The sequence below is a fragment of the Squalius cephalus genome, assembly GCF_949319135.1.
Source record: "Squalius cephalus genome assembly, chromosome: 16".
Classification (NCBI taxonomy): Eukaryota; Metazoa; Chordata; class Actinopteri; order Cypriniformes; family Leuciscidae; genus Squalius; species Squalius cephalus.
In genome coordinates this window covers 5400292-5427903 of record NC_137137.1, presented here as the reverse complement: position 1 = coordinate 5427903, position 27612 = coordinate 5400292, and the positions used below count along the sequence as shown (strand labels likewise).

The 27612-nt window shown below is 36.6% G+C and overlaps 1 protein-coding gene across 2 annotated transcripts in view; it reads right to left on the bottom strand.

Annotated features, from left to right (window-relative positions):
* Nucleotides 1–2432: 2432 nt before the first annotated feature.
* The window catches only part of grm6a (glutamate receptor, metabotropic 6a), a 55488-nt gene continuing 30308 nt past the window's right edge, over nucleotides 2433–27612 (bottom strand). For both annotated transcript variants that reach the window (XM_079897171.1, XM_079897172.1), the window contains exons 5-12: nucleotides 21658–21812; nucleotides 20969–21109; nucleotides 20588–20788; nucleotides 18220–18359; nucleotides 16845–17468; nucleotides 12910–13221; nucleotides 9198–9443; nucleotides 2433–3737 (exon numbers count right to left, since the gene is read on the bottom strand). In XM_079897171.1, coding sequence (XP_079753297.1) covers nucleotides 9201–9443; nucleotides 12910–13221; nucleotides 16845–17468; nucleotides 18220–18359; nucleotides 20588–20788; nucleotides 20969–21109; nucleotides 21658–21812 — 1816 coding nt within the window. In that variant the 3' untranslated portion in view covers nucleotides 2433–3737; nucleotides 9198–9200. The remainder of the gene's footprint in view (nucleotides 3738–9197; nucleotides 9444–12909; nucleotides 13222–16844; nucleotides 17469–18219; nucleotides 18360–20587; nucleotides 20789–20968; nucleotides 21110–21657; nucleotides 21813–27612) is intronic.

Sequence of the window (27612 nt, the reverse complement as noted above, 5' to 3'; positions counted from 1 at the left end):
GGTAAATCCATGAGGGGGAAAAAGAAATCAAAGGGCGAGAAGGAAAACACGGCAAAATTCACTACTGTTTTGGTCCGGTCTTTTGTGCCTGATGAAGACCTGAGGGTCGAAACATTATGCTATTAATCAATTCATTTGAAGCAGCTATTTTCAGTGTGCGGACTTCACGCTTCTTTTTTCGTTTATGTTACTTAGTTGTCCTGCGCCTGAGCCCAATCTGGGTGTTTGGGATGTGCACACTGTATTTTTGGTCTGGTCTTTTGTCACAGTGGCAGTACATAGAGCACCCAAAGACGAGGAAGGCAATGAAATTCAAAGTCTTTTAATTCAATAATACACAAAGGGCGGAAACACAGGGTAACACACCCACTTCACAAAGACGAGACTGGACAAAGAACTGAACGAAACAGGCTAAATCCAAAATCGCCCCCTTTTACCTTAAATAGGGCATTATTTGAGGGGACAGCCATTTGTAGTGGTGTCATTCTATCCCACAATGCACCACAATAACGAGTGTACATCCGGTGTACGCTCAACGGATGTCAGAATTCACTCACTCGTTTTCATTCACTCCTTAAAGTGAACTGTATTAGTGGACTAACCTAGGGAATAGTGATTGAGGGTTTAGAGGGCAATTTCGGGTTCAGCCACAGATTAAATTAGGTAATTAACGAACGACAGGTGAACGGAATCATTAATCAAACACGCAAGGAAACTGGGTCAAATTACACGGTAAACAGGAACAGAACTAAAACACAAATAATCTAAGCCAAACCAGAACATACGTGACAGCAAGTTTCTCTCAAAGTTAAGAACAATTTTCTTCCAGTAATGTTACTGTATTGCCCAGTAATAGGCAATTACAGTAACATTACTGGAAGAAAATTGTCCAGTAATTGCTAAAACACTAAGCCCCATTCTCTGAGTCAAATCTTCAATAGCCTAAACCAAATGGTCAAATAAATCCCTCTTTTCTCAAGTTCAGGCAGTTAGACACCATTTGCAAATCTCATGCACTCTTTTTGCAAAACAGATTCTCACTCACTAAAACATATCGCACTGTGATGCACTTGTGTTGCAAAATGCTAAACACGGGCAGGCAAAAGTTAAACACAACACGCATCGTTTACACACAACGACTCAAAACTGTTCACACTTATTTCTAATGTTGTGATTAAACCAACTGTACACAATAAGCCAGCTCAGAGTGCACAGGTGCACTGAATGTTGGATGGGAACAGTCTGAGAGGGAGAAGAGGAAGACTGTGGTGGACGAGGAGGAAGAGGATGAGGACGAGAGAGAGCAAGATGTGGACAGTGTGGTCAAGGCTGGATCCGGCACACAAGGGTTTTTCCCTTTGCCTGGCAAGAGACGACATTGCCTGTGATGTGGACAAAGTCCTCAGGCTGGACCCAGAACAAAGACGTGATGCTGAGGCAGAATGAATCTCTCACTGACTTTGATTTTGCAGTCGCACAACTGTAACACTTTCATTTTTTAGTCACTTTTGCAGTTGGACTACTGTATTTTTACAGTATGCAATTCTGAATGTACAGACATTCCGTTAAATTCAGTACAATACTATACTTGCAGTGCATTGAGTTGCAGTGCAATTCACCTTTTACTTTTCACCAAGTTACTTTTTTTCTGTAATTGCAAAATGCTTTGGATGCTGTGTTCTCCATTTTTTGATGTAGTGTCTCATGAAAGATCTGTAGTGTTTATATTTTGACTGGCTGTGTGTATATGATCTGAAAGCATTATTTGATTTTGAGCACAGATAAAATGTTTTTAAGGCAATTGTTTGATTTTGCCCAAAGAGTCAGATGTTCTCTGAATGTAGTTTGAAGATTTGGTTTTAAACATTCAGAGAACAATAAAAAAAAAAGAGTTTTTTTCTTTTTTTCTTACTTAATATGAACATTGGCAAACGTTCTTAGAACAAATTTTTGTTAGCTGGGATATTGTTAAAGGAACAGTTCACCCAAATAATGAAAAGTCACTCTTTTCCACGCAATCACAATGAATGGGAACTTGAGCTTTCAAGCTCCAAAAAGGAAAAGCATCATAAAATATCATAAAGGAAGTTCATATGATTTGTGCACTAAGTCTTCTGAATGTGAACTGGATTGTTTTGTGTAAGGATTCTCCTGTTGTTTTCCATGAAAAAATAACAGCATATTGGTTTGGAATAACATGAGGGTGAGTAGATAATGACTGTTCATTTTGGATGAAATTTCTCTGAGTCAAACAGCTTTTGCAAAATATAATTTATAGAAAGTGTACAAATGTGGATGTTGCATGCACTGAAATAAACCGAAAAACACACCTAGAGATCCTTAAAACAATGATATGAGCAAAGAAAACAATATTAAAACATTTCTTATGTTCTCAGTCTTGCGTGGAAAGAACACACCGAACATATTATTTTCCCTGTATCAAACATCTTGCTGTAGGGCTTTATTGATGGATTTTTGAGAACAGAAACACTGAACTAAGAAAGATTCTCAGAAAGCGAACCACTTTTGTTATTTCATAAAGGAATTCTTGTGGCTTTCTGACACCAGCATTCATTTTAATTACAATTGATTGTTTTGCTCTTTCTGTTATGGATTGTACCATTCAACATTTATACTGCTTCAAATATGACATATTCATATAGACACTGCCAGTGTTGTAGTGTTGCATGTCCTCAAGCAATGCAGAGCATAATGAACCCAGCCGAATATAATGTACATCCCAAAAACACTGATGTAAAAAACTGAAAGACGTTAACTGACGTTTAATTAATGTGACGTGGGCAAAACACACAGCAGTCATGTTTACTCATGTAACACAATAAGACTGTTCAGATACAGTTTCCCATGCATGTTGTCAGTCAAACACAAAACAACCGCTTCAGAACACACAAAATAATATTTACATCCATTAAAACTCCAGAGTCCTCTATTTACAATGTTTAACAAGTTGAACTGTACATTATTCTTTAATATGGTGCATTCTGGATGCTCTGTTGATATTCAGTTCTGAAATCTTCTTGTTCTTTTTTTTTATATATCTCTTTATAAAAGCACCAACATGTCTTTGGCCGAGGAGATCAATCATTAAATAAATATACATACATTATATGAAAATAAATAAAATTAATAACATCTACTGTTTAAATAAATATGAGATATATAAGATGCACGAAGCTATCAAATGCACAACTGCCTCAAATAGTGTCTAATTCATTCTTTGAGCTTACAACCTAAAATTAAAATAGTGTATTATGACACAGTCGGAGACGATAAAACAGTGACTTTGCTGTACGGTTAAAGGTGAGGAGAGTTTTTCTTCGGTTCCTTCTGAGAGGTTTTCACTCGGTCACTGTGTGCACGTCCAAAGTCGCACCACTGTAAACATCTCATGCTAAAACCTTAACACAATGACCACACAATAAGCACGTTCTGAGGTAAAAATGGGATTTTTCCAAATCGCCTTGTGCTATCCGCAAAAATCTTCTAGACGAGAAAGGCTTTTGGACACATTCTATCTATGAAGCATTTCAAGTGTTGGACAAAGATGCTCAATAAAGTATTTTCTGTTCGCAGTGTTAGCAGTTTGCTCTTCACAGTCAGTAACATCGGCTTTATTAACTTCCTCACCTGGCATCACATAATACAACACAGCAAAACTCTCCCTTTGACCCTGTTCCTCAGTGATTTGAGATCCACACAGCTGTTCCAAGGGTCATCTGTAAGTACAAAGACAGATCTGTGAATATATGAGCAACTCAGCAACACTCAGCAAAAAAGTAGGTTGGCACTTTATGTGCGTTTCTGCTTTTTAAAGGGTTGCTACAGAGACTGCACATCAAAGCAGAGACAAACTGTCTGCAAAACATATAAAATAGCCTCAAACCAAGCAGCAAGGATTTCCTGGTTAGCATGATATTGGCAAAAAAAGAAAAAAGCATCTTTCTTTATTGATGGCCATATATTGATATATGTATGCTAGTACTGATCAAACGTTTGGGGTCGGTACGTTTTTTTAATTTTTTTTTATTTTCTTATATGTCTCTCATGCTCTCCAAGGCTGCATTTATTTGATAAAAAACACAGTAAAAATAGTAATATTGTGAAATATTATTACCATTTAAAATAACTGTTTTCTATTTGAATATATTTAAAAGGTAATTTATTCCTGTGATGGTAAAGCTGAATTTTCATCAGTTAAATTAACGTCTTCAGTGTCAAATTATCCTTTTATTATTTATTTTACACACTTAAAGCAATATCATATCGAATATCGCATTATTTAACGTTATCGCATATTTCTTCAATATCGTGAAGCCCTAATATATATACATACTGTGTATATAGGCTATACAGACAGACAGACAGATATAGACAGACAGATATAGATAGATAGATAGATAGATAGATAGATAGATAGATAGATAGATAGATAGATAGATAGATAGATAGATAGATAGATAGATAGATAGATAGATAGATAGAGGTAAAGCAACAACTATGGACATGAAAAGTGTGACTTGCTGACATGTTGTTTATCTCTCTTAACAACTTCCCCTCGTTGTAAGCAACACCCACGAATGACAGATCAGGAGAGAAAGCAAGATGTGCCATCACATCTAGTGTGTCTGCTCTGAATAGATCTGTGCTGTTTTTTTTAACATCACGCTGCTGAATGCTCCTTTGACAAAAAACCCCCCAAAAAACCACACACACACACACACACACACACACACACACACACACACACACACACACACACACACACACACACACACAAATGCTTCTTGTGGTATATGTGGGTGGTTTTCCTTTATTACTCAAGTCCTGGAGGGTTTCGGTCACATTTCCCATGAATGCAGTATGGCAGTTATAATATGCCTTTTTGATAGCAGTGAGGGAATACACTCAAAATTGTGCCTCAGGCAGAAGAAATATTTCTCAGAGATGACGTCCGTTACGTGCGATTCATTTTTATACCATCATTTGCAATCGTAGTAGGATAACAATGGCAAATCTGAACATTACATTTTGCCCATGCATAACTCACCGACACTTTTGGTGTGAAAGGGCCTTTAAAGGAGAACTTGGTAACTTTTTTAACTTAATAAAACTGTCTAGAATTCATTTGGATGGTTAAACAACCTGTTCTGGTGATATTGGTGACTTTCCCCGCTCCCCCCAGCGTTCCCAGGCGGAAAACCAGCCTTGCAACTTGGGGACTACCGTCCCGTCAAGATAGAAATTGGAAGTCTCGTGAGAAGCGAGAACGAGAACGAGCGCGAAACACGAATTGCTTTACGGCAATTCGACATAAACACTCGCATGTATGATGTATTACCAGATTACCGAGGTGGGTAATCTGGTAATACATCATACATGCGAGTGTTTATGTCGAATTGCCGACATAGCTCCACACGATACAGTTGGCTTGCTCCGATCAAAACAAACGCACATGAGCAGCGGTAGAGAGGGGGAGGAGGCCGCCGCAAGTGAGTTTTTTACGACCGTGTTGTGAAATATACGCCCCCCCACAGCTGTAGGGGGAGCTCGAGGGGAAAACATGCGACAACAAAAGGGAAAATCAGCGAAGAAGTGACTAAAGTTCGCTAGAGTTGCCGAGTTCTCCTTTAAATGTGCCAAAAACAGAATTAAAAACATTTATTAAGCTATTAAAAAACAAACAAGCAAGCCCAGGTGAGAAAAAAGTAACACAAAAGTAACATAACACGTCACTTTCCATAAAAAGTGACTACGTTTTTAAAAGAGTAACGCAATATAGTAATGCATTACTTTTAAAAGTAACTTTCCCCAACACTGACCTTCAGTGTGAATAATAGTAACAGTTTATGAAAAATTATTTATCAAATAACACAAGATGCAAGAGCCTGTAAATGTATATACACTCACCTAAAGGATTATTAGGAACACCATACTAATACTGTGTTTGACCCCCTTTCGCCTTCAGAACTGCCTTAATTCTACGTGGCATTGATTCAACAAGGTGCTGAAAGCATTCTTTAGAAATGTTGGCCCATATTGATAGGATAGCATCTTGCAGTTGATGGAGATTTGTGGGATGCACATCCAGGGCACGAAGCTCCCGTTCCACCACATCCCAAAGATGCTCTATTGGGTTGAGATCTGGTGACTGTGGGGGCCATTTTAGTACAGTGAACTCATTGTCATGTTCAAGAAACCAATTTGAAATGATTCAAGCTTTGTGACATGGTGCATTATCCTGCTGGAAGTAGCCATCAGAGGATGGGTACATGGTGGTCATAAAGGGATGGACATGGTCAGAAACAATGCTCAGGTAGGCCGTGGCATTTAAACGATGCCCAATTGGCACTAAGGGGCCTAAAGTGTGCCAAGAAAACATCCCCCACACCATTACACCACCACCACCAGCCTGCACAGTGGTAACAAGGCATGATGGATCCATGTTCTCATTCTGTTTACGCCAAATTCTGACTCTACCATCTGAATGTCTCAACAGAAATCGAGACTCATCAGACCAGGCAACATTTTTCCAGTCTTCAACTGTCCAATTTTGGTGAGCTCGTGCAAATTGTAGCCTCTTTTTCCTATTTGTAGTGGAGATGAGTGGTACCCGGTGGGGTCTTCTGCTGTTGTAGCCCATCCGCCTCAAGGTTGTGCGCGTTGTGGCTTCACAAATGCTTTGCTGCATACCTCGGTTGTAACGAGTGGTTATTTCAGTCAAAGTTGCTCTTCTATCAGCTTGAATCAGTCGGCCCATTCTCCTCTGACCTCTAGCATCAACAAGGCATTTTCGCCCACAAGACTGCCGCATACTGGATGTTTTCCCTTTTCACACCATTCTTTGTAAACCCTAGAAATGGTTGTGCGTAAAAATCTATGCGTTAGATAATTGCATCAATGAGAAATTGAACAGGTGTTCCTAATAATCCTTTAGGTGAGTGTACAATGAGGGCCGTTACTTTAGCAGATGCCTTTTTGTCCAGTGATCTACCCTGCACTGACACGAGAAACTGTCTGTCTGTAGTAGCCGGGGGGGAAATCTCTTGTTTGACGGCGCAGGAGCGATAGGGCAAGTGTGAGACAATGCTAACTCTCCTCTTCAGGGATCACTGCAGCTAACAACACACACATCACTGTTTATGACTGTCAATCAACTGTCCAGCTGATGATTTGCACTAGCATTTGTTTCTGCAATGACTGAACCACACAGTTCAGAGCCAGTGCTTTGCAAACTGGTGTCTCCTTTTAACCAGCTTTAAAAATGCTAGCACTGCAAGGACACATTCAATTGATCAAAAGTGACAGTAAAGACATTTATAATGTAACAAAAGATTTCTGTTTTCTGATTTCTTTTGAACTTTCTATTCATCAAAGAATCCTGGAAAAAAAATGTATCAAGGTTTCCACAAAAATATTAGCAGTTTTCAACATTGATAATAAAGAAATGTTTTCTGAGCAGCAAATCATCATATTAGAATGATTTCTGAAGGATCATGTGACACTGAAGACTGGAGTAATGATGCTGAAAATTCAGCTTTTCACCATAGGAATGAATTGCATTTTAAAATATATTCAAACAGATATTTTAAATTTCAATAATATTTCCCTGTATTTTTGATCAAAAAATTGCAGCCTTGGTGAGCAGAAGATACTACTTTCAAAAAAAAAAAAATTAAAAAAAAAATTAAACATCTTACCGACCCCAAACAGTTAAATATTGTACACATAATTAAACAAAGGCAAAAATGTAAAAGAGAAAGGAAAAGTGACACTGGGACTAATTGTCACATGGCAAAATTATATAAGGTCTATATCTCAGTAAGGGGAGAGAGGAGAGAAAGAGCACTCATAATATATAATTCAGCATTTGTTTTATTAATAAATGCAATCATTAAGTCCATAAATGAATCACATTCAATAGTTCTATCCACATGCTTTTCATAATTCCTTTTCTACTTCCAGTTTCTTCGCTTGTGCATGCACCCAAATATTGTTGCAATGCCGAGAAATATCCATTTCAACAAGCATCATTTCAAGAATTTCGTGCAGGCTTAGTGATTTTTTGCTTCCAAAAGCTCAGTAATATGAAAGTAATGAGATGTGCTGCTTCAAACTGCATGTGTTGAGGAAGCAAATGTGTGCTTGCAGAGATAGAGAACAAGTGGAAAATAAACCCAAAAGCATTTCACCGCAATTTAAAAGAGGGAGAGAGAGAGAGAGAGGGAGATTTTATGGATATAAAAATGTGAGGGGGCACTCATTTCAACTCACGTAAAAAGATTCAAGGTAACTTAAATTTTAGATTTAAAGCATCGAGTTCCCTAACAATCCCATCCTGGAAGCTTTGAGGACAGTTTATTACAATGAAATATATTACGGAGCAGTATTTCTCAGCAGATCTCCTGGTATAAGTCGTTCAAAGGCCATAACAAATCCATTTTCGCTTTTCAGCAAATATGAATTCGCAGCAGAACCTAAACACAGTATAAAAACACAACGCTAAAGGGTTGTTGGCAGGGCTTTATGATTACAGTGTTCTGAATGTTTTTAGTGCATTGCTATGCAGCTGATTGGTGGTTATGGTGTTGCTAGAATGATCAGACTATAATATTCTAGTCTCTATAAATGACTCGGTTCTCTCCGTCAATAGACGCCAGGTTAGAATTAACCTGGAACTTTAGAAGTTTACAGCAGGGCTCAGACTACAAGAGTTTCAGGCCGACATCCAACCTCAGAAGCCATTTACTAATCTTAGTATTGTTAATCTCAACATTTACTATACATTATTAAAATCAAATGTTGCATTTGTTAGCATTAGTTAATGCACTGTGAACTAACACGAACAATCAATGAACAGCTGGATTTTTATTAACTAACATCATCAAAAATTTACTGTAACAAATGTATTGCTCATTGTTAGTTCATGTAAGTTAATACATTAACTAATGTTGACAAATGAGACCGTATTGTAAAGGGCTACCATAAAAGCCCAGCTCTGAAGGCATCAGTCGTATGACCTTTTTGGCTCTAATTGGAGCCTTTATTTTTAAAAGAGTGATTTTATGTCATTAAGACAGGGTGATTTATTTGTGTCATTCTTCCAGGCTTTAATGGCATCTCATGAGATTCAGAACAGACTCCATGCACTCTTCCAAGGGTCTGAGAGAGGCTGTTACCTGCTACTGTGACCTGTCTGGCTCGATCTTGGTCTCCCCGTTCTGCTTGTCATTGATGGATTTCTGCGAGAGGCGCGAGGACATGGTGGCGGCTTGCACCACGGCCTTGAAGCTGCGCTTGCGCTTCTGCACGTTCTGCTCCGGGTGGAAGATGATGACGTAGACTTTCGGTATGTAGAGCATCCCCAGAGACACGGAGGCGCTCAGACTCATGGACACGGTCAGCGTCGTCGTCTGGATGAACATCTGGATCAAACACGGGAAATGAAACGCCAAGAGTTATAGATCACAGGATAGAGTTATACATCACTTTTGATAGACCCTATTATAAAAGAAAGACAAGATCTCAACTGAGACCACTTTAAATGAATAGCTCGCTGAAAAAATGAAAATTCTCTCATCATTTACTCATCCTCATATGACTTTCTTTCTTCAGATAAACACAAACGATTCATTCACACAGACATTAATTCATCCACTGGGGTCGTATGGATTACTGTCACGATCGGTGTGTTCAAGCGTCAGCCGAGTGGCAGCCATTATATGGACTCACAGAGATGGATTATTTTCATAAAACAAATATTGTTTCTGAAGAAAAATATACATATTGGTTATGGCATGAGGGTGAGTAAATGATGAGAGAACTTTTGGGTGAACTCTTCCTTTAGACTAAATGGAGAAGAAATGGAGAGTTTTGTCTTCTTTTTCTTCTTGATTTTTTTCTGACAAACAGATTCTAGTAATCTCAGAGCTACAGAAGAGATCTCAACAATACTAAGATTAAGCTAATTTGCAAAACTCAAAAGTCATTTCAATATTGTCACGCTTGTGCACAAATCGCACAACGCAGGAGAATTACTAGAATAAGCCTTTAATCGCTATTCAAGGAACGCAGGAGAACACAGGGAAGCTATAAACAACAACCAATAAAACTAAGACGACATGGAACAATGAACATAGGAAAGGGTGTAAATACAAAGAGAAAACTAAATGAACAACAGGTGAACGTAATCCAATATGAAACCATAAAAAACGAACTAGCAAACAGAACTCAGGAAAAGCAACACCAGTAACAGAATGAAAACGAAACCAAAACAGACCGAGACCATTACAAATATGAACTCAAACATTTCTCATCAGCTTCTTCCAAGACCAAAGTATATACTTTTTCAATTAAATAATAAATATATATATATATATATATATATTTTTTTTTTTTTTTACACATTTTAAAGACAAAGAAATAATTATTCATTCAAATTAACATAATTATAAAAGTAAAATTAGAAACAAATGACTTAATTATTATAATTATTAATTAAAACATTTATTATACACTACCATTCAAAAGTTTGGGGTCTGTTTTCTTAATGTTTTTGAAAGAAGTCTCTTCAGCTCACCAAGGCTACACTTATTTGATCAAAAATACAGTAAAAACATTAATACCGTAAAATATTATTACATCTGTTTTCTATTTTAATATACGCAATTTATTCCTTACACAAAGTTGAATTTGGTGCTCAAGAAACATTTCTTATTATCAATGTTAAACAGTTGAGCTACTACTTTTCTTTCCAGCATTCTTTGATGAATAGAAAGTTCAAAAGAACAGAATTTATTTGAAATATAATACATTATACTGTCACTTTTGATCAATTTCACCATCCTTGCTGAATAAAAGTATTCATATTTTTAAAAAATCTTGTAGACCCCAAACTTATGACTGTAGTGTATTAATGGTATACACATTCATTTCATCGCTCTATATCATTTGTTTTTCTAAAATGAACAGAAGAAACTGCATCAAATGTGATGCTTAAATAAAACATCTAACGCCTCCTGAGCTATGAAAACGCTACCCTTGAGTAATAAAATCCTCCTTTGGACAGGCCATGGCAATGCATCAATATAAACATTCACAATGTTCATCACATGTGGCTGCCAAAGGCAAATAAAAGAGCACCTGCCCACCCAAGAGTGCTCACCAGGAAATGACACGTATGGTATTAGCGCGGCGCATTAAACGACATGTCAGTGGGAAGCTACCTGGGTCGTTTAATCTATGCAGCAATAACTAATGCTCTAATTCCTAATTCCCGCTGACGAGGCTTCTGGCTTTATTAAGATGGGTAGACATTGTCTTTCAGGCTCCCAAAGACTCCCGTTATCAACCTCCTCCCACAGTCAAACCCCCGGAACCTCATTGGTGGGCGGAAGAGTCTTTGTCTCTGTGTCATGGTGTGTCTTTGGGAGATAAAGGGGAGAAATGAAATGTTGTTTTTTTCTCATCTCATCCCTTTCCATGTCTGCCATATCAAAGGCCTCTTCAAAAGAGAAACTGTGAGCAATTCAACTTGGACTTGTTATCGTGAGCCTGGCAGGTTGTTGCTTACTTCAATGCCTTCATATTGAAATGACTTCATTTCACATAATTTTCTACTTAAGGACTTAAATGGTAACTAAGCTCAGCTCTTTTGTTGCTGGATTGGAGCAGAACTGTGGTGTAAATACTGGAAGTTGTTTCAAAGAGAGATGGTGTTGCATTTCTATATATTGTGTTTTTTAAGATGGAAAAGGCGACATCCGAATATTTCATGTGTAGCATTTGCTCTCCGTCCCATTGAAAATGTATAAGAAAATCCTTACGGTTTACGAAAAAGCAACTAACAACCCCAGCAGGTAATGATGAAAAACACTTCCATATAAAACAGCATTTGCAAAAGAATTTGTTTTCATGATATGGCAAATTCATGCATAAAACGGTATATTCAACAAGAAAAAAAGAGTGGGAAAGTGGAGGATTACTCCTCTAACACCACTGGAGTCCACTTCTGAGGAGGCTTTTTTCATCAGGACATGGAGAATGAGGTCAAAGTCAACCTCAAACCATCCCAAAGGTCTCATTTTCACTTCTCCACGTTCAAACTTGCGTATCGTGTTCGGTTACACGTCAATGACATTTGAATATGTGCATATGCTAATGAGATTTGAGCATTGTGGTGAAGAAGCACCATTTAAACAACAAACAGTTTCAGTTTTTGTTCCTCAAAAAAAAATTTCATATGATTTCTGAAGATGTGGAATATGGAGTACAAGTCAGTCGAACCACTTTTATAGTGCATTTTGTCACTTTATACACTACCATTCAAAGGTTTGGGATTTTTTAAAAGCTTCTAATGCTTTAATGCTTATGCAAAAATACAGTAAAACAGTTGTGAAACATTATTACAATTTAAAATGTTTTCTATTTGAATATACTATAAAATTAAACTCCAGTGATGCAAAGCTGAATTTTCAGCATCAGTGTCACATGATCCTTCAGAAATCATTCTAATATGATGATTTGCTGCTCAAGAAACATTTCTTATTATTAATGTTGAAATGTTGATTCATATTTTTGTGGAAACAGTGATATATTTGATGAATAAAAAACAGCATTTATTTGAAATATAATTATTTTTAACATTAATAATGTTTTTACTGTTACTTTTAATCAATTGAATGCATCCTTGCTGAATAAAAGTATAATTACTTTCAACAACAAAAAAAACTGACCCCAAACTTTTGAACAGTATGTACTTGGGATGAACAGTCATCATACAAAATCATACAGGATTTGTACGACATGATGTTGAGTAAATGATTTGCATTTTTGGGTGAACCATTTGTTTAAGAACATTAATAATCAATCACATTATAACGCACGTCTCACCTTCTCAGTGGACTGTGCTGTGCCAAAGAAAATAGGCACAAACGCCAGCCAGACGATGCAGGTGGTATACATGGTGAAGCCGATGGGTTTGGCTTCGTTGAAAGTCTCAGGCACGCCTCTGCTCTTGACCGCATAGACAGTGCATGTGACCATCAGCACGATGCTGTAGCTCAGGCAGCAGATGAGCGACAAATCAGACATGTCACACTTCAGGACGCCACGTGCCAACTCTGGATTGGGCGGCCGCTGCTCCTCGTAGTCCACGGTGGAGTGTGGCGGCATCACACCAAACCAGACGAAAACACCCACAACCTGCAAGAGACGGCAGGAAGTAAAAGCTTATCATTAACGGCGAGACGGAGTCAGTCAGAAGGTCAGACTCATTTGTCAAGAGCTGCAGTTAGATTGATGTACGTAGAATATAGTGTAAAAAGGAATGCGTTTTAGCCAGTTTTCATCAGACACGACTTCGCACAAGATTACTGGTTAAAATAGGCCACCTATCAGCCTGATTGCTCTTAATGATGGGTTTTAAAGTGCTTTTTTACAGACACAAAAGAAACTATAAGATCCTCTCCTCGCTTAATAATAACGTGCCTAGATTTCTGAAACGAAAAAAAGGGGCTATGTCTAGTTCAGCTGAAATGTAGCATTTAAATGTAATGTTTTTAATTCTGAATGAAAAAGGGGAACAATTCAAGTTTTGTGTATTTTGACCATAATGCATTCAGAAACAACTACACATTGCACTACTGTTCAAAAGTTTGGGGTCAGACATTAATCATTTAATTTAGCAAAGATGCATTAAAGTGATCAAAAGTGACAGTAAAGACTATATATATATATATATATATATATATAAACAAATCAGTTTTCTAATAAATGTCATTGTCATGGTTTTATTAATAATATTAATATTAAACTTAATAATATTAAGTTTTCAGCATTGATAATAATAAGAAATATTTCTTGAGCCTCAAATCATCATATTAGAATGATTTCTGAAGGATCATGTGACACTGAAGATTGGAGTAATGATGCTGAAAATTCTACTAAATTACATTTTTTAAAATATTCCAAAAGAAAACAGTCACTTTAAATTGTAATAATATTTCACTGCTCATTTTACTGTAGTTTTGATCAAACAAATGCAGTCTTGTGAGCATATGAGACTTCTTTCAAAAACGTTTTAAAAAATCGTAAACTTTTGATTGCTAGTGTACATTTAGACCTTTTTGTTTATTTATGTACTATGCATCCAATGTGAGTAAATTACTTCAGTAAATTATGAAAAATAATTAACTTTATTTCCATGTCCTATTGGGTGCAATGTACTGTAGTATAAATATAAGTATAAATATAAATATATGAAGAGTTCAGATGCAAAAGCCTCTAAGTGCCATCTGAAATTTTCTTCTAGAATGATAATTTTTATCAAGCTCGTATATTTAAGTTCAATAATTTCACTTAAATGGCAATGCAAATGACCTATTAATTGTCATTTAAGTGAAATTACTTAACTTAAATATACAAGCTTTATAAAAATGATAATTCTAGAAGAAAATTTCAGATGGCACTTAGAGGCTTTTGCATCTGAACTCTTCATATATTAGTAAACATGTTCATGGGTCAACAACATCCCTATTATTTCAGGTTAGGACTGCCCATAGAAAACAAAAAATCACAATAAAACTTTTCTTGACTCAAGTGAGATTAAATAGACAGCAAATGGAGACTTAAACACTCATGTGTCTTTAAGTCTCTAAAACTCCACCAATTTTCCGTCTGGCAAGTCTGCAATCAAAAGTGAGATCTCACTAAGAACTTGAATATTTCTCATCATATTCAGAGACAGCTTCAATGAACTTGAGACATGGAACTACGGTCTTGATTGTCTTAAATGTCTTCTGTCCTGTGAGTTTCTTATTCCTTTAAATAAGAACATTCTGCTTTAGCATTCTTCAGACATAGTAGGAATGTTCCTTTTGAATGTTCTCTGAACATTCCGAAACATTCTAAAGTAGTAACATTTCTAAACTAAAAATTTCTGCAAAAAAATAAAAAGTTCCATGAACAATGTTTGAGAACATTATTAAAGACCAGATCATTTTCCATATACGTTACTGGAAGAACGTTGGTTCATAACTTTGAGAGCCTTTCCACAACATCGGGTTCCCTTTCAGCTGGGAAGTTACTATTTTACATTTTGAACAGCAAATATAAAACAAGGACTTTTCTAAGGATGGCTAAAGGGGACGTATGATTACCATTAATCATAATGTAAAGTCATTCACCATGTAAGTGCGGAGGGTCACCGGATGAGAGCAGCTGTTAGAGGCGTGATTTAGAGAGCGTCCTCTGCACCTGTTCTCAACTAGAACATTCCGACTAGGAAGTGACTGATCCTGAGTGAGGGTGCTCATCAGGTAAGGCTCAAACTTTCCCAGAAACTTCTACGGCTGGGAGGAGAAGAGAACAGCAGCCGGGCAGCCGGCGTGTTGTCGCGGAGACAGATGTTGCTGTCAGAATCGCTCGGCGGAGTTCCGTTCTCAACTCAGCATCGGTGACACATCTGCCAACATGTGCTGGAGGAGGTGCTGAGAAACGTCCTGCTGTCAATCATTCTCCCGCTAACGTCCTGTTAATCTCGTCTCCCCCACGCAGTTGCCAGTGAGTCATGCGCATAATTCTGGGGGCTAAGCTTGAACTACAAAAGCGTTTAAAATATTCTTTTGTAAAAGTTCCAATCAGCAGTTTTTAATCGGAGGAGAGGTGTTTATCAGCAGACACAATGTGTATCGACAGCGGAGGAGCTTTCTTGTCACCTGTAAATCACTCAAGCATTTTTTTTCCGCCTTTACTGATGTTGAATCTGTTGCTTTCGCACATTAGCGTGGTTGGCACGTTTGCTAGCACAAGCAGAATGAAGCCAGAGCACTCAACATGATGAGGTCTGCAGGCAGCTTATCAGCTTCGGCAGAGTGTCCAAACACAGGAGAATCTGCTTGGCTGGGAGACTGCTATTGACTAAAGCTCAAACAGGGACATACTGAGAGTGGGACAACAGTATAGGGGCTTTAGTTACCATAACCAGTGGCTCTGTGTCGCTCATGAACCAATGTTTGGCTAGGGTGAGACAGAGAGGTTCAAATACGTTTCAGTGAGATAAGGACTTCCTAAGGTGCCTCTCGGCAGAATTCTGGATCAATTTTCTTTACTAATTAAATGAATAATTCCTTAATTCAATAATTTGTCCTCACTGAAGCTACAGATTTTAATAAATGCATGCAGTTAAAAGTTAAAGGTAATGTGTGTTATTTTGTGTTAAATGCTTCTTCTGTGCAAACTTAATATGTAGGGTCTATTAAAAGGTTCACAGGAAAGAAAATATGTACACCAACATTCAAAAGTTTGGGGTTATTATGATTTTCTTTTCTTTCTTTTTTGTGAAGAAATTAATACTTTCTGCAAGGATGCATTAAATTAATCAAAAGTTACAGAGAAGACATTTATAATGTTACAAAAAAAATAATCAATAAGAAAAAAAAAAGGAAAAAATCCAGAGCAACCAATTAGAATGATTTCTGAAGGATCATGTGACACCGAAGACAGGAGTAATGCTGCTGAAAATTCAACTTTGCATCACAGGAATAAATCACATTTTAAAATATATTCAAATAAAAAACAGTAATAATATTTCAGGATAAAACTGTTTTACTGTATTTTTGATGAAATAAAAACGTTTTACTGAAAAAATCTTACTGACCCCAAACTTTTGAACAGTAGTGTATACTGTAGCGATTTAAAAACAGCCCAACACAGTAACCAATTCCATGAGATTTGGGACTTCAAGAACATGGGTAGCACCCTGCCAGAAGCAAAACAATAAAACAATTATCACTAAATTGCTTCAAGCTCTGATTTACCACGTTTACCTGTACTGAGATCAGAATGAAGGTTATTATAACTTGTGAAGTGGGGCTGATGAACTTTGGAGGCGTGACGGACTTCTTGCCCTGCTCGAAGATCCGGTAGATCCGGTTGGTCTTCGTGAGCATGGCAGAGTATGTAATGCTCATGCCCAGACCCAGCAGAAGCCTGCGGAAAGCACACACCACCGTTCCCGGCTCAGCGATCATGAGGAAGGTGATGAAGTAGATGAGGAAGATCCCGGTCAGGAGCACGTAGCTGAGCTCGCGGCCCGCGGCCCTCACGATGGGGGTGTCGTTGAAGCGGATGAAGGTGATGATGACGGACAGGGTGGCCAGGATGCCAAGAATGGCCAGGAACAGAGGGATAACGGCCCAGGGAGAGTGCCACTCCAGCTTGATGATGGGAGTTGGCCGGCAGGCCGTGCGGTTGAGGGTCGGCCGCATGTCGAAAGGGCACATCTCGCAGTTGAACTCGTCAGCTTGGAAGTGATACCCGTCACAGAGCTCACAGTGCCAACAGCACGGGACGCCCTTCACCATCTTCTTCCTCTCACCTGGCTGGCACGGAAAACTGCAAACAGAGTCCGGAATTTGACGGTTTCCACCAGTCCACTGCATCTCTTCTACCTGATGAAATACAGAGAACATTTACTGAGAATTAAACTAGAAAGAAAATGTTAAAGGGTTAGTTCACCCAAAAATTTGAATCCTGTCATCATTTACATCATTCCAAACCTTTAAGACTTTCATTCATCTTCAGAACACAAATGAAGATATTTTTAATGAAATCTGAGAGCTTTCTGTCCCTCCATTGACAGCTACGCAACTACCACTTTGACACTTCAAAAAGTTCATAAAGAGATTGTAAAACTAATCCATATGAATTGAGCGGTTTAGTCCAGATTTTCTAAAGGGACACGTTCACTTTATATTATGAACAGTATATTTAAGCTTTTATTCACATATAAACATTCAGCAACTCACACATCAGTTGTGGTAAATGGAAGCTCAAGCATGTTCGCTCGATGTGTGAGAATCAATGAGGTTTATTCTAGTGCGTCAAAGCATGTACGGTTGAGCTTCAGTTTATGTTCACTGATCAATGTTTATATGTGAATAAAAGGCTAAATTCAATCTGTTCATCATATAAAGCGATCGAGTCTCTTCAGAAAATTTTGACTAAACCGCTCAATTCATGTGGATTAGTTTTATGATCTTTTTCATTAAAAATATATAGAGTTACAAAAGATGAATGAAAGTCTTACAGGTTTGAAACATCGTGAGGATGAGTAAATGACAGAATTTTCATTTTTGGGAGAACTAACTATTTGTCAATATAATTAATCTGTATGCTAATGAGCAATTGGAGTCAATTTACGTTGAGTCGGAGGTTATTGGTCCACTGGCCGATGACTCTGTATCCTGGACTAGAAGTGTTGGTCATCTGGTACTGAAAGATGTCGTAGCGTCCAGGAGCATCACCGTTTTCATTAAACAGAACGGCAGTGCCGGCGCTGCCTGATAATCAAAAAAGAAACAATCATATAATGTTATCATACAACAAGAAACATCATTATTTTTCAAAATTATTTTCCAAAAACAAATTCAACTTATTTAATTTGATTGTTTTGCTTTCATTTTGCCTTTTGCATCTTTATTAAATATAGCAAGTTGGGGAATGACAATGTCAATTTTATTATGCAAGCTGATAATCTTGATCTGTTTCCTGAAAGAGAAATATTGCCAATGTGTCAGCCTTGAAGAAGATGCTCTCAAAGCTATAAACATTGACTAAAAGCCAAAAAAACTATTCTGATTTCATTGGGTCTTTAAAGAAATACATTACAGAGGTGATGGTAAATTATAGCTGAGAGGATGAGCGTGATCACAGCTAGATATTTAATAAAGAGACATTCTAGCTATAGCTCCTCTTCCTGTCACTCCTTATCCACTGAGACTCTAAACATCTTCACTTCGCTCTACAACCATCTGTCATATACTGTAGATGCTCCATTCATGCATCCTTTATCCTCCTGCATATTACATGCAGCAATATCTGTTTTTAGTCCACGATTATATTTGAATGGTAAACTCTGAATGCACTATGGACAAACATTCAGCTCTGATTATGAGTGCTTTGAGTCCGTCCTTGTCAACCTGAATATGTGTATTTAGTTCAGTCATTAGATCCCTTCCTCCAACTATGCAAGAACACATCATTAAACCACTCAAAACCTGCTTCAGTTAGCCCTGGATGGATGAGGATTTGTCTTTTGCTTGTTTGTCCTTTCCTGTATAGGCGGAAGACAGCTTCATTTGAAATTCTGGCGTAGAAAAAAGGAGTGATTTTCTCCTTCACAATAATGCATATTGCTTGTTCAGCCAATACCCTCCAGGCGAACTCCCAACCAAATGTTTGCAAGCCACTCTTGAGAAAGTGACTTAATGGGAATTCTTTCATGGACAGCTTCACAACACCAGAGCAAAGTTAGATTTACTTGGCAGAACTTTGCCATTTTTAAAGAGACTGTTCTTCTGTTTTCAAACTATAATGAACTAGGAGGCCACACTGGTACTGTGAAGCACGAAGCACATTCTGTATTTCATCACAACAAGAACAGTCATTCGCAACACATTTAACTTCAATATCGTGACATATTGCAAAATTAAACTGAATATTCTGCATATAATAATGTAGGGCGGGGCTTGATTTCATCTTTCGGGATTTGATTGGATCGTGAAAAGTATATTACTGGTAAATATTATTTGCCTTATTAACTGCACTGCCTTGCAATAGAAAACAAATGTCATTTTAGAAGTGGAAATATCAATTAAGAAAAAATATTTCTTTGGAATAACATGCACCCATTAATTGTAGACAATATCCTTTTTTTATTATGAAATAAATAAAAGAGTTGATATTTGTATGTTGTCTGTAAGGATATACACTACCATTCAAAGGTTTGGCGTCAGTAAGATTTTTTTTTTTTAAAGAAATTAATACTTTTATTCAGCATTATGTATCAAAAGTGACAGTAAATGCATAATGTTGTAAAATATTTCTATTTCAAATAAATGTTGTTCTTTTGGGCTCTCTAAAAATAATGAATAATGTACCACGGGTACCAAAAATAAAAATATTAGGCAGCAACTTTTTTTTTTTTTTTTTATATTATAGAATTGTAATAATATTTCCCAATATTACTGTTTTTACTGTATTTCTGATCAAATATCGGAATGTTTGCGACCACAGCTTTTCTGTGATTTTTTGCAAATTGCAGTTTAAACTTCTTATACAGCACAATACATTTTTGAGCTTGTAAGTGCTCTTACCCTACACTGTGATTATAGAAAAGAGCTAACATTCTTCAAAATTTCAACTTTTACACTAACATTTATTCATTTAGCAGACATTTTTAAACCAAATGACTTACAAATGAGGCATTCAACAAAGAAATGTTCTCCACAATAACTAAAGTTACTGTATGCAGGTTTGAAACAGCATAGCAATGAGAACATGATAACAGAATTTTAATTTGTGGGTCAAAGTTTTCAAATATCCCAGGGCAGGCCCATGTCAACATGCATGACACTTGTGCTCAATCCAGATGAGCCTGCGAGGCAAAACTAAAGCTCTCTATGGGGTTTAGTTTGGACCTTTGAACATCTTTTGGCATTGTCTAATGGCATTTCTGATGCCAGTCAGGTCTCGTCTTCAGTGATTCTGATCAAGTGTGTCAACTCACCATTGAAGTTGACGGCGCGGATGTAGCTAAGCAGCAAACGTCCCTCCACTGGGTCCATTTTATCACAAACACCTGTGGCTCCCAGACACAGATCCTGGTGCATGTTGTGCAAAGCATGAGCCATGGCATACACCGCATCAATTACAAACTGAACCTTGCCCTCTTGCTCGTAATGAGAATCACGACTGATCCGTTCTTCTCCTGAAAGTCAGAGAGAGAGAGAAAAGTCAAAATGAACACAGTGAGACAGCAAAGTGTTGAATGAAAAGAGAAGGTGAACGATAAGCAAGACAGAAGACCTTTTAATAAGTAAGACCTAGACATTTTAAGGTAACCTGTCATTGCTCCAAACATCAGTTAACGGCTATCAGGAGCTCTCACCTGTGCATTTCTTCTTTTCTGGGTCGATCTTGATACCTGGACGTGTCAGTTTGCACCTAAAGTCGTCTTCCCAGAATTCAGCGAACCAGATATTCCTGCGATTGTTCTCCAGGGATCGAGTGATGAAGTACTGGTCAAACCCTGATTGAAAAGCAGAAAAATTACCAATTTTATGTTTATAGTAGAATTAAGTATAATTAAGTACAATTGTAAGATACCGTTCAAAAGTTTGGGGATGATTTTTTAATATTTTGAAAGAAGTCTCTCTTACTAACAGAACTGACTTGAAATGGAAAACTTTGGTAACATTATAAATGTCTGTACTGTCACCTTTGATCCAGTTAATGCATCCTTACTGAATAAAAGTATTCATTTCTTTAAAAAAAGCCTATACTTTTGAACAGTAGTGTACATGGCAGAAATAGAAGTTGCAACCACTTTACTACCATATTGTGACAATTCTGAGTGAAATGTAGGACATGAATGATTTTATACTTTATCAGCATCTAATTTTATTGTGAAAAGTGAGCAATGCATATTGCACTGAATACATCGCAGACATCAAGTGAGCATATCACAGGAAGAGCAATTTTCTTGTAAAAATAAAAATAATAGGAGCACAAATTATCGTTTTAAGTAACATGTATTTATTTTATGGCGACTTAAAATATGCATATGATATTCCAAACCATCAATAGATGCTCTCTTGGGCAGAATGGTGACGGCACCCTCAGCCACTTCCTCCTGGTCCAGGATCGGAGAGCTCTTGGCACCCCAGCTGTCTGATCCCACAAATTTAAAATGACCAGTCAAATTGGACTTCTTCGCAGCCTCCAGGACCTGCCTGGACAAGCAACAGCACAATTACACTGTTTATACTGAAAATTATTTACAAATTATAGTGAAAATGTGGAGAACATCATCTTGAAACACCGTTAACAACCCATTGCACTTCTGTTATGCACATGAGTGTTCTTTTGTGTTTTGTCTTTTCAATATGTGTTGTCAAATTAGACTTTTTAAACCCGTCTATGTCTAACATTACTCAGAATTACCTTTGTTTGAACATGCACTAATGAATTTGTTGCCATTGTCTTGGCTTGCTTAGTTGAGGACAATAAATGTAACATTTAATTTAATATTCAACAATAATATTGATCTGCCTGCATTGACACTATTATACAAGAACTGAACTGAGCTGGACGATGACTTCACGGTTTACTCCAGAGCGGCTATATATATATAAATTGACTAAATTAATAACTTTTTTTAAAACAAAAATGAAACATCACTGAACTTTCTTAAGCTTTTCTTCTGGAAAACTTTTTTGCATTATTTTCGTGTTATCACTGTAAAGCTGCTTTGAAACATCTGAAAAATCTGTATTGTAAAAAGTGCTATATAAATAAATGTGACGATGTGACTTGAATATTCTGAATTATGTGTTTATATAACACAAAATTAAAATGTAACAAATTAAAAATATATATGAAAATGAATCAATTGCATAATTAATCTATATCATTTTTTATTAATATTTTGTTAAAAGCAGCTTCATAGAATATTTTTGTATTAATAATACATGATATGTGGTTAGTTAACGACAACTATTCAGTTAAGCAGTTCATATTTTGCAGTTTATGTTGATCCAAAGTTGCCATCATTTGGAGCCTTTGCAAGTGTTGGTGCCATATGAAATCTTTACAACTGGAGCTGACGCAAATTTTATTTTTTAAGCAACACTTACATAACCGGAACATGACCAAATTCAGATGAATTAAAATCTGAATATTTTTTGTCAATGAGATTGACAGCATCCCTTAAACATCTCAACTGCCAATGGCCAATTCTTAAATCATTACATTTGCACACAAATGTTATTTGTCCGTAAATGTGGAATAAACTGTAGAAATGTAGAAAATGTAGAAAAAAGACTGTGGACGTTCTCTTGTATTGTATTAAAGTACACCTACATACATAAGCAAATATTAATATAACGTATAAATATGTAAAAGTCTCTCAAAATCAAAAGACCTTCATGAAATTCAAAAATCTCAAATTGTTAGTTAGAGTGGAACCAAGTTATTATGAATTAAGATATTCAGTTATGCATTTGAAGACGTGGTTGACAATTCACGCAGTGCGAGCGACAGCTCGTGTTCACAGGAGTGCTTTAATGAGGGGGAACTTCATCTGCATAGATGTTCTCTACCTCATAACCCTGTCAAAAAGCATCAGCAACAAGCCATATAGATTAGAGACTGAGAAACCCAAACACAGGTTGGCAAACCGTCACTTGTGAGTGCTGACGATAATAGCAAAGTATTGTCTCCACTGGGTGAGTTTGTTTGGTACTTCTGAATTTGAACTGAATTTCATCAACTAACCATTCAGAAATGTTCAAACATATGGAAAAAGCAAAATGACATTATGCCAGGAGGAGTGCAATGTCTTGAATACTGTATCCACTCTTATCATATATGAAAAGGTCATCTACAGACAGCTTATTTTGGATTTGACACTGTAGCACCTTCTAAGATGGCATTTCCCCCTGCAGCTTTAGCACTTCATGGGTGAAGGGTGACACTCCTGAGATGCCCAAAGAGCTAAAATCACAGCGGTTACACGTCACACTTCAGATTTCCAATCATCATTTAAAATGAAGAAATATTCTGTCTTCCCTTGTTATTTGAGAACCAGTGTAAAAACTGAATATATGTACATTAACACAGTAGAGATGTTGAATGTAAAAAAATAAAAGTTCTTCAATGATGTTGTCACGTTTTGAGTTCTGTTCATTTTTGAGTTTCTCAGTTAATATTTTCTAATCTGTTAATTACTTCAGTTCTCCTTCGTTCTCTCTCTTTGTTTCTATGGTTACTGACTGTGTTCAGGTGTGTCTTATTAATCAGTCTCATTAGTTCCTCTTGTTTGCCTGTGTATTTAAGCCTGAGTTTGATCCTGTCTAGTTGTCTGTCGACGTCACTGTAAGCGTGGTTGTCCTGTTCTGTGTTACATAATTCTAAGTGTCCTGAGTATTTCTGTTAGTTTGATTTTGCTTGAAATAAAGACTGCTGCTCATAGATCCTGTTTCATCTCTGCTGCAACCAGGACCCGTGACAGATGTTCTGAAGCGTTAATCAAGAACCTTTTTTGTACAGAAGTCCGAAAGGAATAGTCCACCCAAAAATGAGAATTCTCTCATCATTTACTTCCAGACCTTTATGACTTTCTTTCTGCTGAGGAACATAAAAGAAAATACTTTGAAGAATGTTGGTAACCAAACTGTTTTGGTTCCTATTGGCTTCCATTGTATATATTTGACCACACAATAGAAGTCAATGGGAACCAAAATAGTTTGGTTACCAACATTCTTTAAAGTATAGTTTACCGTACATTCCACAGAAAAAAAGAAAGTCATACAGGTTTAAGTTGATAATATGGTTCTTTGTAAATTAACAAGTTATTGATGTTTCATTATTGGTATTGGTGTCTGGGTTCTTTAAAGAACCAATAAATAGATTATTTCTCAAAGGAACTAAAGAATAACAACAAGAATAAGAGGTTAAAAGAATAGGAATAGAATAAACATTCTTTGAGGAAATTAAAAAGGTTCTATAATGACATCATTCTATAGAACCTTTACTGGTTTTAATTAGATTCTTTATTTTTAAGAACTTCAGTATATTTGTATAGACCTTACACACCAAGCTCACAGCCATCTTTCGAATTTTTTTGTTTGAACTTCTGTTTTTGCGGTATCTCTGTATATTCCTATGGCATCGCCGTCGAAGATTAATTACATGATGAAGTGGATTTACTTATTGTAGAGTTAACGAAAGTTATCCTGATCATTGTAATGTTCTAAGCAAATGTCATAACAAATGTCAGTAGACCGGGAAGATTTTAAAACAAGCGGTTAATTCATAAATCTGTAAGATTTGAACTTAATGCTATGGAAATACAAACCGGAAGACAGAACACAATGAGTGCAGTGCTGAAAAGAGGCAGAGCTACATAATGTCGTTATGAATGCAATTTTGGTTTCACATTAGCATGCATTTACATGCATTTCAGAAATGTGTCAGAACGCAATTCATAACAATGCAAATACACATTGCATTCGCAGTGTTAAAGCGGGCAATACAAAGCTGTGTTCTACAGTATTTTTTCAGGTGAACTGTTGCCATTACAGTCTCAACAATTTAAAGATAATCACGCTGAGCGGGTATGTTTAGTTAAACTGATGACATGTAGCAAGCTATATGAATAAAAACACATTTAATGGCACAGACATTTGAAGGGAACTCTATCACCCCCTACTGAGATTTGTTACTGTACAGTAACATGTATCAGGACCATGCACTTGCAATGCGTTGGCTAATCATGCATGTTTCTGGGCTAAAACTGTTGCTATTGTTCCCTTTTCTGGTTCGTTGGTCAGCAGCCAACTCCATTTACATGCATACAGGAGCATGTGTGATGCATTGCATATCAAAAGCAAAGTATCTCATATTGTCTTATCAGTACATCAAAGGGCGTTTTCTCTCATTGCAAGTACGTTGCATTTAGTATTTGGTTTATTTTACAAATCTCCCCTAAATGTCACAAATACTAAAAGTTAGTTCAATCATATAAAATAATCCACATGTGCCCTTGTTACCAGTCAACCATTAACAAATCTGTGACAACATTAGTCTGCTGCACAGCGACAGATGGAACGAACAGTTTGTTCCAGACAGAATCATTAAAGGGGTGATATAATTCCCTTTTCACAAGATGTAAAATAAGGCTTTGATGTCCCCAGAATGTGTATGTGAAGTTTTAGCTCAAAATACCCCACAGATATTTTTATATAGCATGTTAAAATTGTCACTTTTTGAGGGTGAGCAAAAACGCACAGTTTTTGTGTCTGTCCCTTTAAAATGCAAATGAGCTGCTGCTCCCGGCACAGGGGGCGGAGCTTCAAGAGCTCCTTAGCAGCTTCGATTACCTCACACAGACATGCACTGAATTTCAAAAACTTTTAGCCTTTTATGTTCAGACCCGAGTCAGAAAGATGGAGAGACTCAAGAAGAAGTGCCAACATGTAGACAACATTTCTGAATGGTTAGTTGATGAATTTATGTAACTTGTGTGTAGTTATCTTCTAGTCATTGGTTAGCATATTCTGTCATGATAATCTATAAATCACATTCCCGGGGGTGGGTTTATGTAAATTTTAGGGTTGGTGATATCACTAACCCAGGAGGAATGTTGTGTAATCCCTACCAGCCGTTTGTTGTAGTCCTTAAAAAGTGATTTCTAAAAAAGCAAATATCTCCCTTTGCTTTGAACTTTGAGCGTTGTAACTTTGCAGATGTTGTTTATGCTCAAACAGCAACATTACACACTAACTAAAGTTAGAAAAGTGAAATCATAATCAACCACCTCTTTAAAAAAAACTATGGAAAAAGCCCCTGTTAGACTTACATTATGCACCTGTTAAAGACAAAATATCCAGATTCTAAAGATAAATGTGTGGCAATGCTTGTAAACAATAATAAACACAGCAAATATTAATTGAGTCCACATAAAATCAAAATTAGCCCTTATTACTTTCTTATCACTCCTTCCTGGTCATCAGTGCACGACACGGTATTGTAGTGAAATCAAAATGTGCCTCTCAAACAACTTTTTATTTTCCAGCTGACATCAACAAGTTCTCTTATTTGTTCACACCTTCCCACCAACATCCTGTCAAACAGTGAAAACATATATTAAAGAACTGCAATGGGTTGTTAACGTTGCTTCACGTTGACGTACCTATGTTGACGTTTATGAAAACAATATATAAAAAAAAAGGAAAGAAGAAATGCATGTGCAAATCTAGCACACAAACTCTCTTAATGGTAAGTTTAAAAGTAGAAACTTAAAGCACTTGAAATCTTCCTTTTGAGATGGATGCATGTTTGTTTGTAAAAGGCTTTGGCTAATTTCATTATACTTTCAGAAAAACAAATAAAAAAGTGTAGTTCTCTCATCTTATTTTATTGTTTACATACAAGTTTAAATTGTTAATTTAAATACTTTTAAGATAATTTGGTAGTTGCTATTTTTAAACATTTATTCACAGTGTCCACTAAACTTCCATTGTAAGTGCATAAGATGTTTTCCTTTAAAAAAACATAAAAATATATATTTTTATATAATTTCTTTTTTGTTACAGGTAGTTGAGCTGAAGCTTTTCTCATGGCAAGAGCTCTGTTGAGCTCTGAGCTCTGTTGTTTTTCCACCTTTATTGCCACTGTCTTGGCTTGCTTAGTTGGGGACATTAAATTTAACATTTAATTTAATATTCAACAATAATATTGATCTGCCTGCACTGACACTATTATACAAGAACTGAACTGAGCTGGACGATGACTTCACGGTTTACTCCAGAGCGGCAATATATATATATATATATATATATATATATATATATATATATATATATATATATATATATATATATATACACTTGATAGAGTTAAAAGGTAGCTCACCCGAAAATGAAAATTCTGTCATCATTTACTGACCCTCATGTCGTTCTAAACCCATAAAACTTTCGTTCATCTTCGGAACACAAATGATGATATTTTTAATGAAATCTGAGAGCTTTC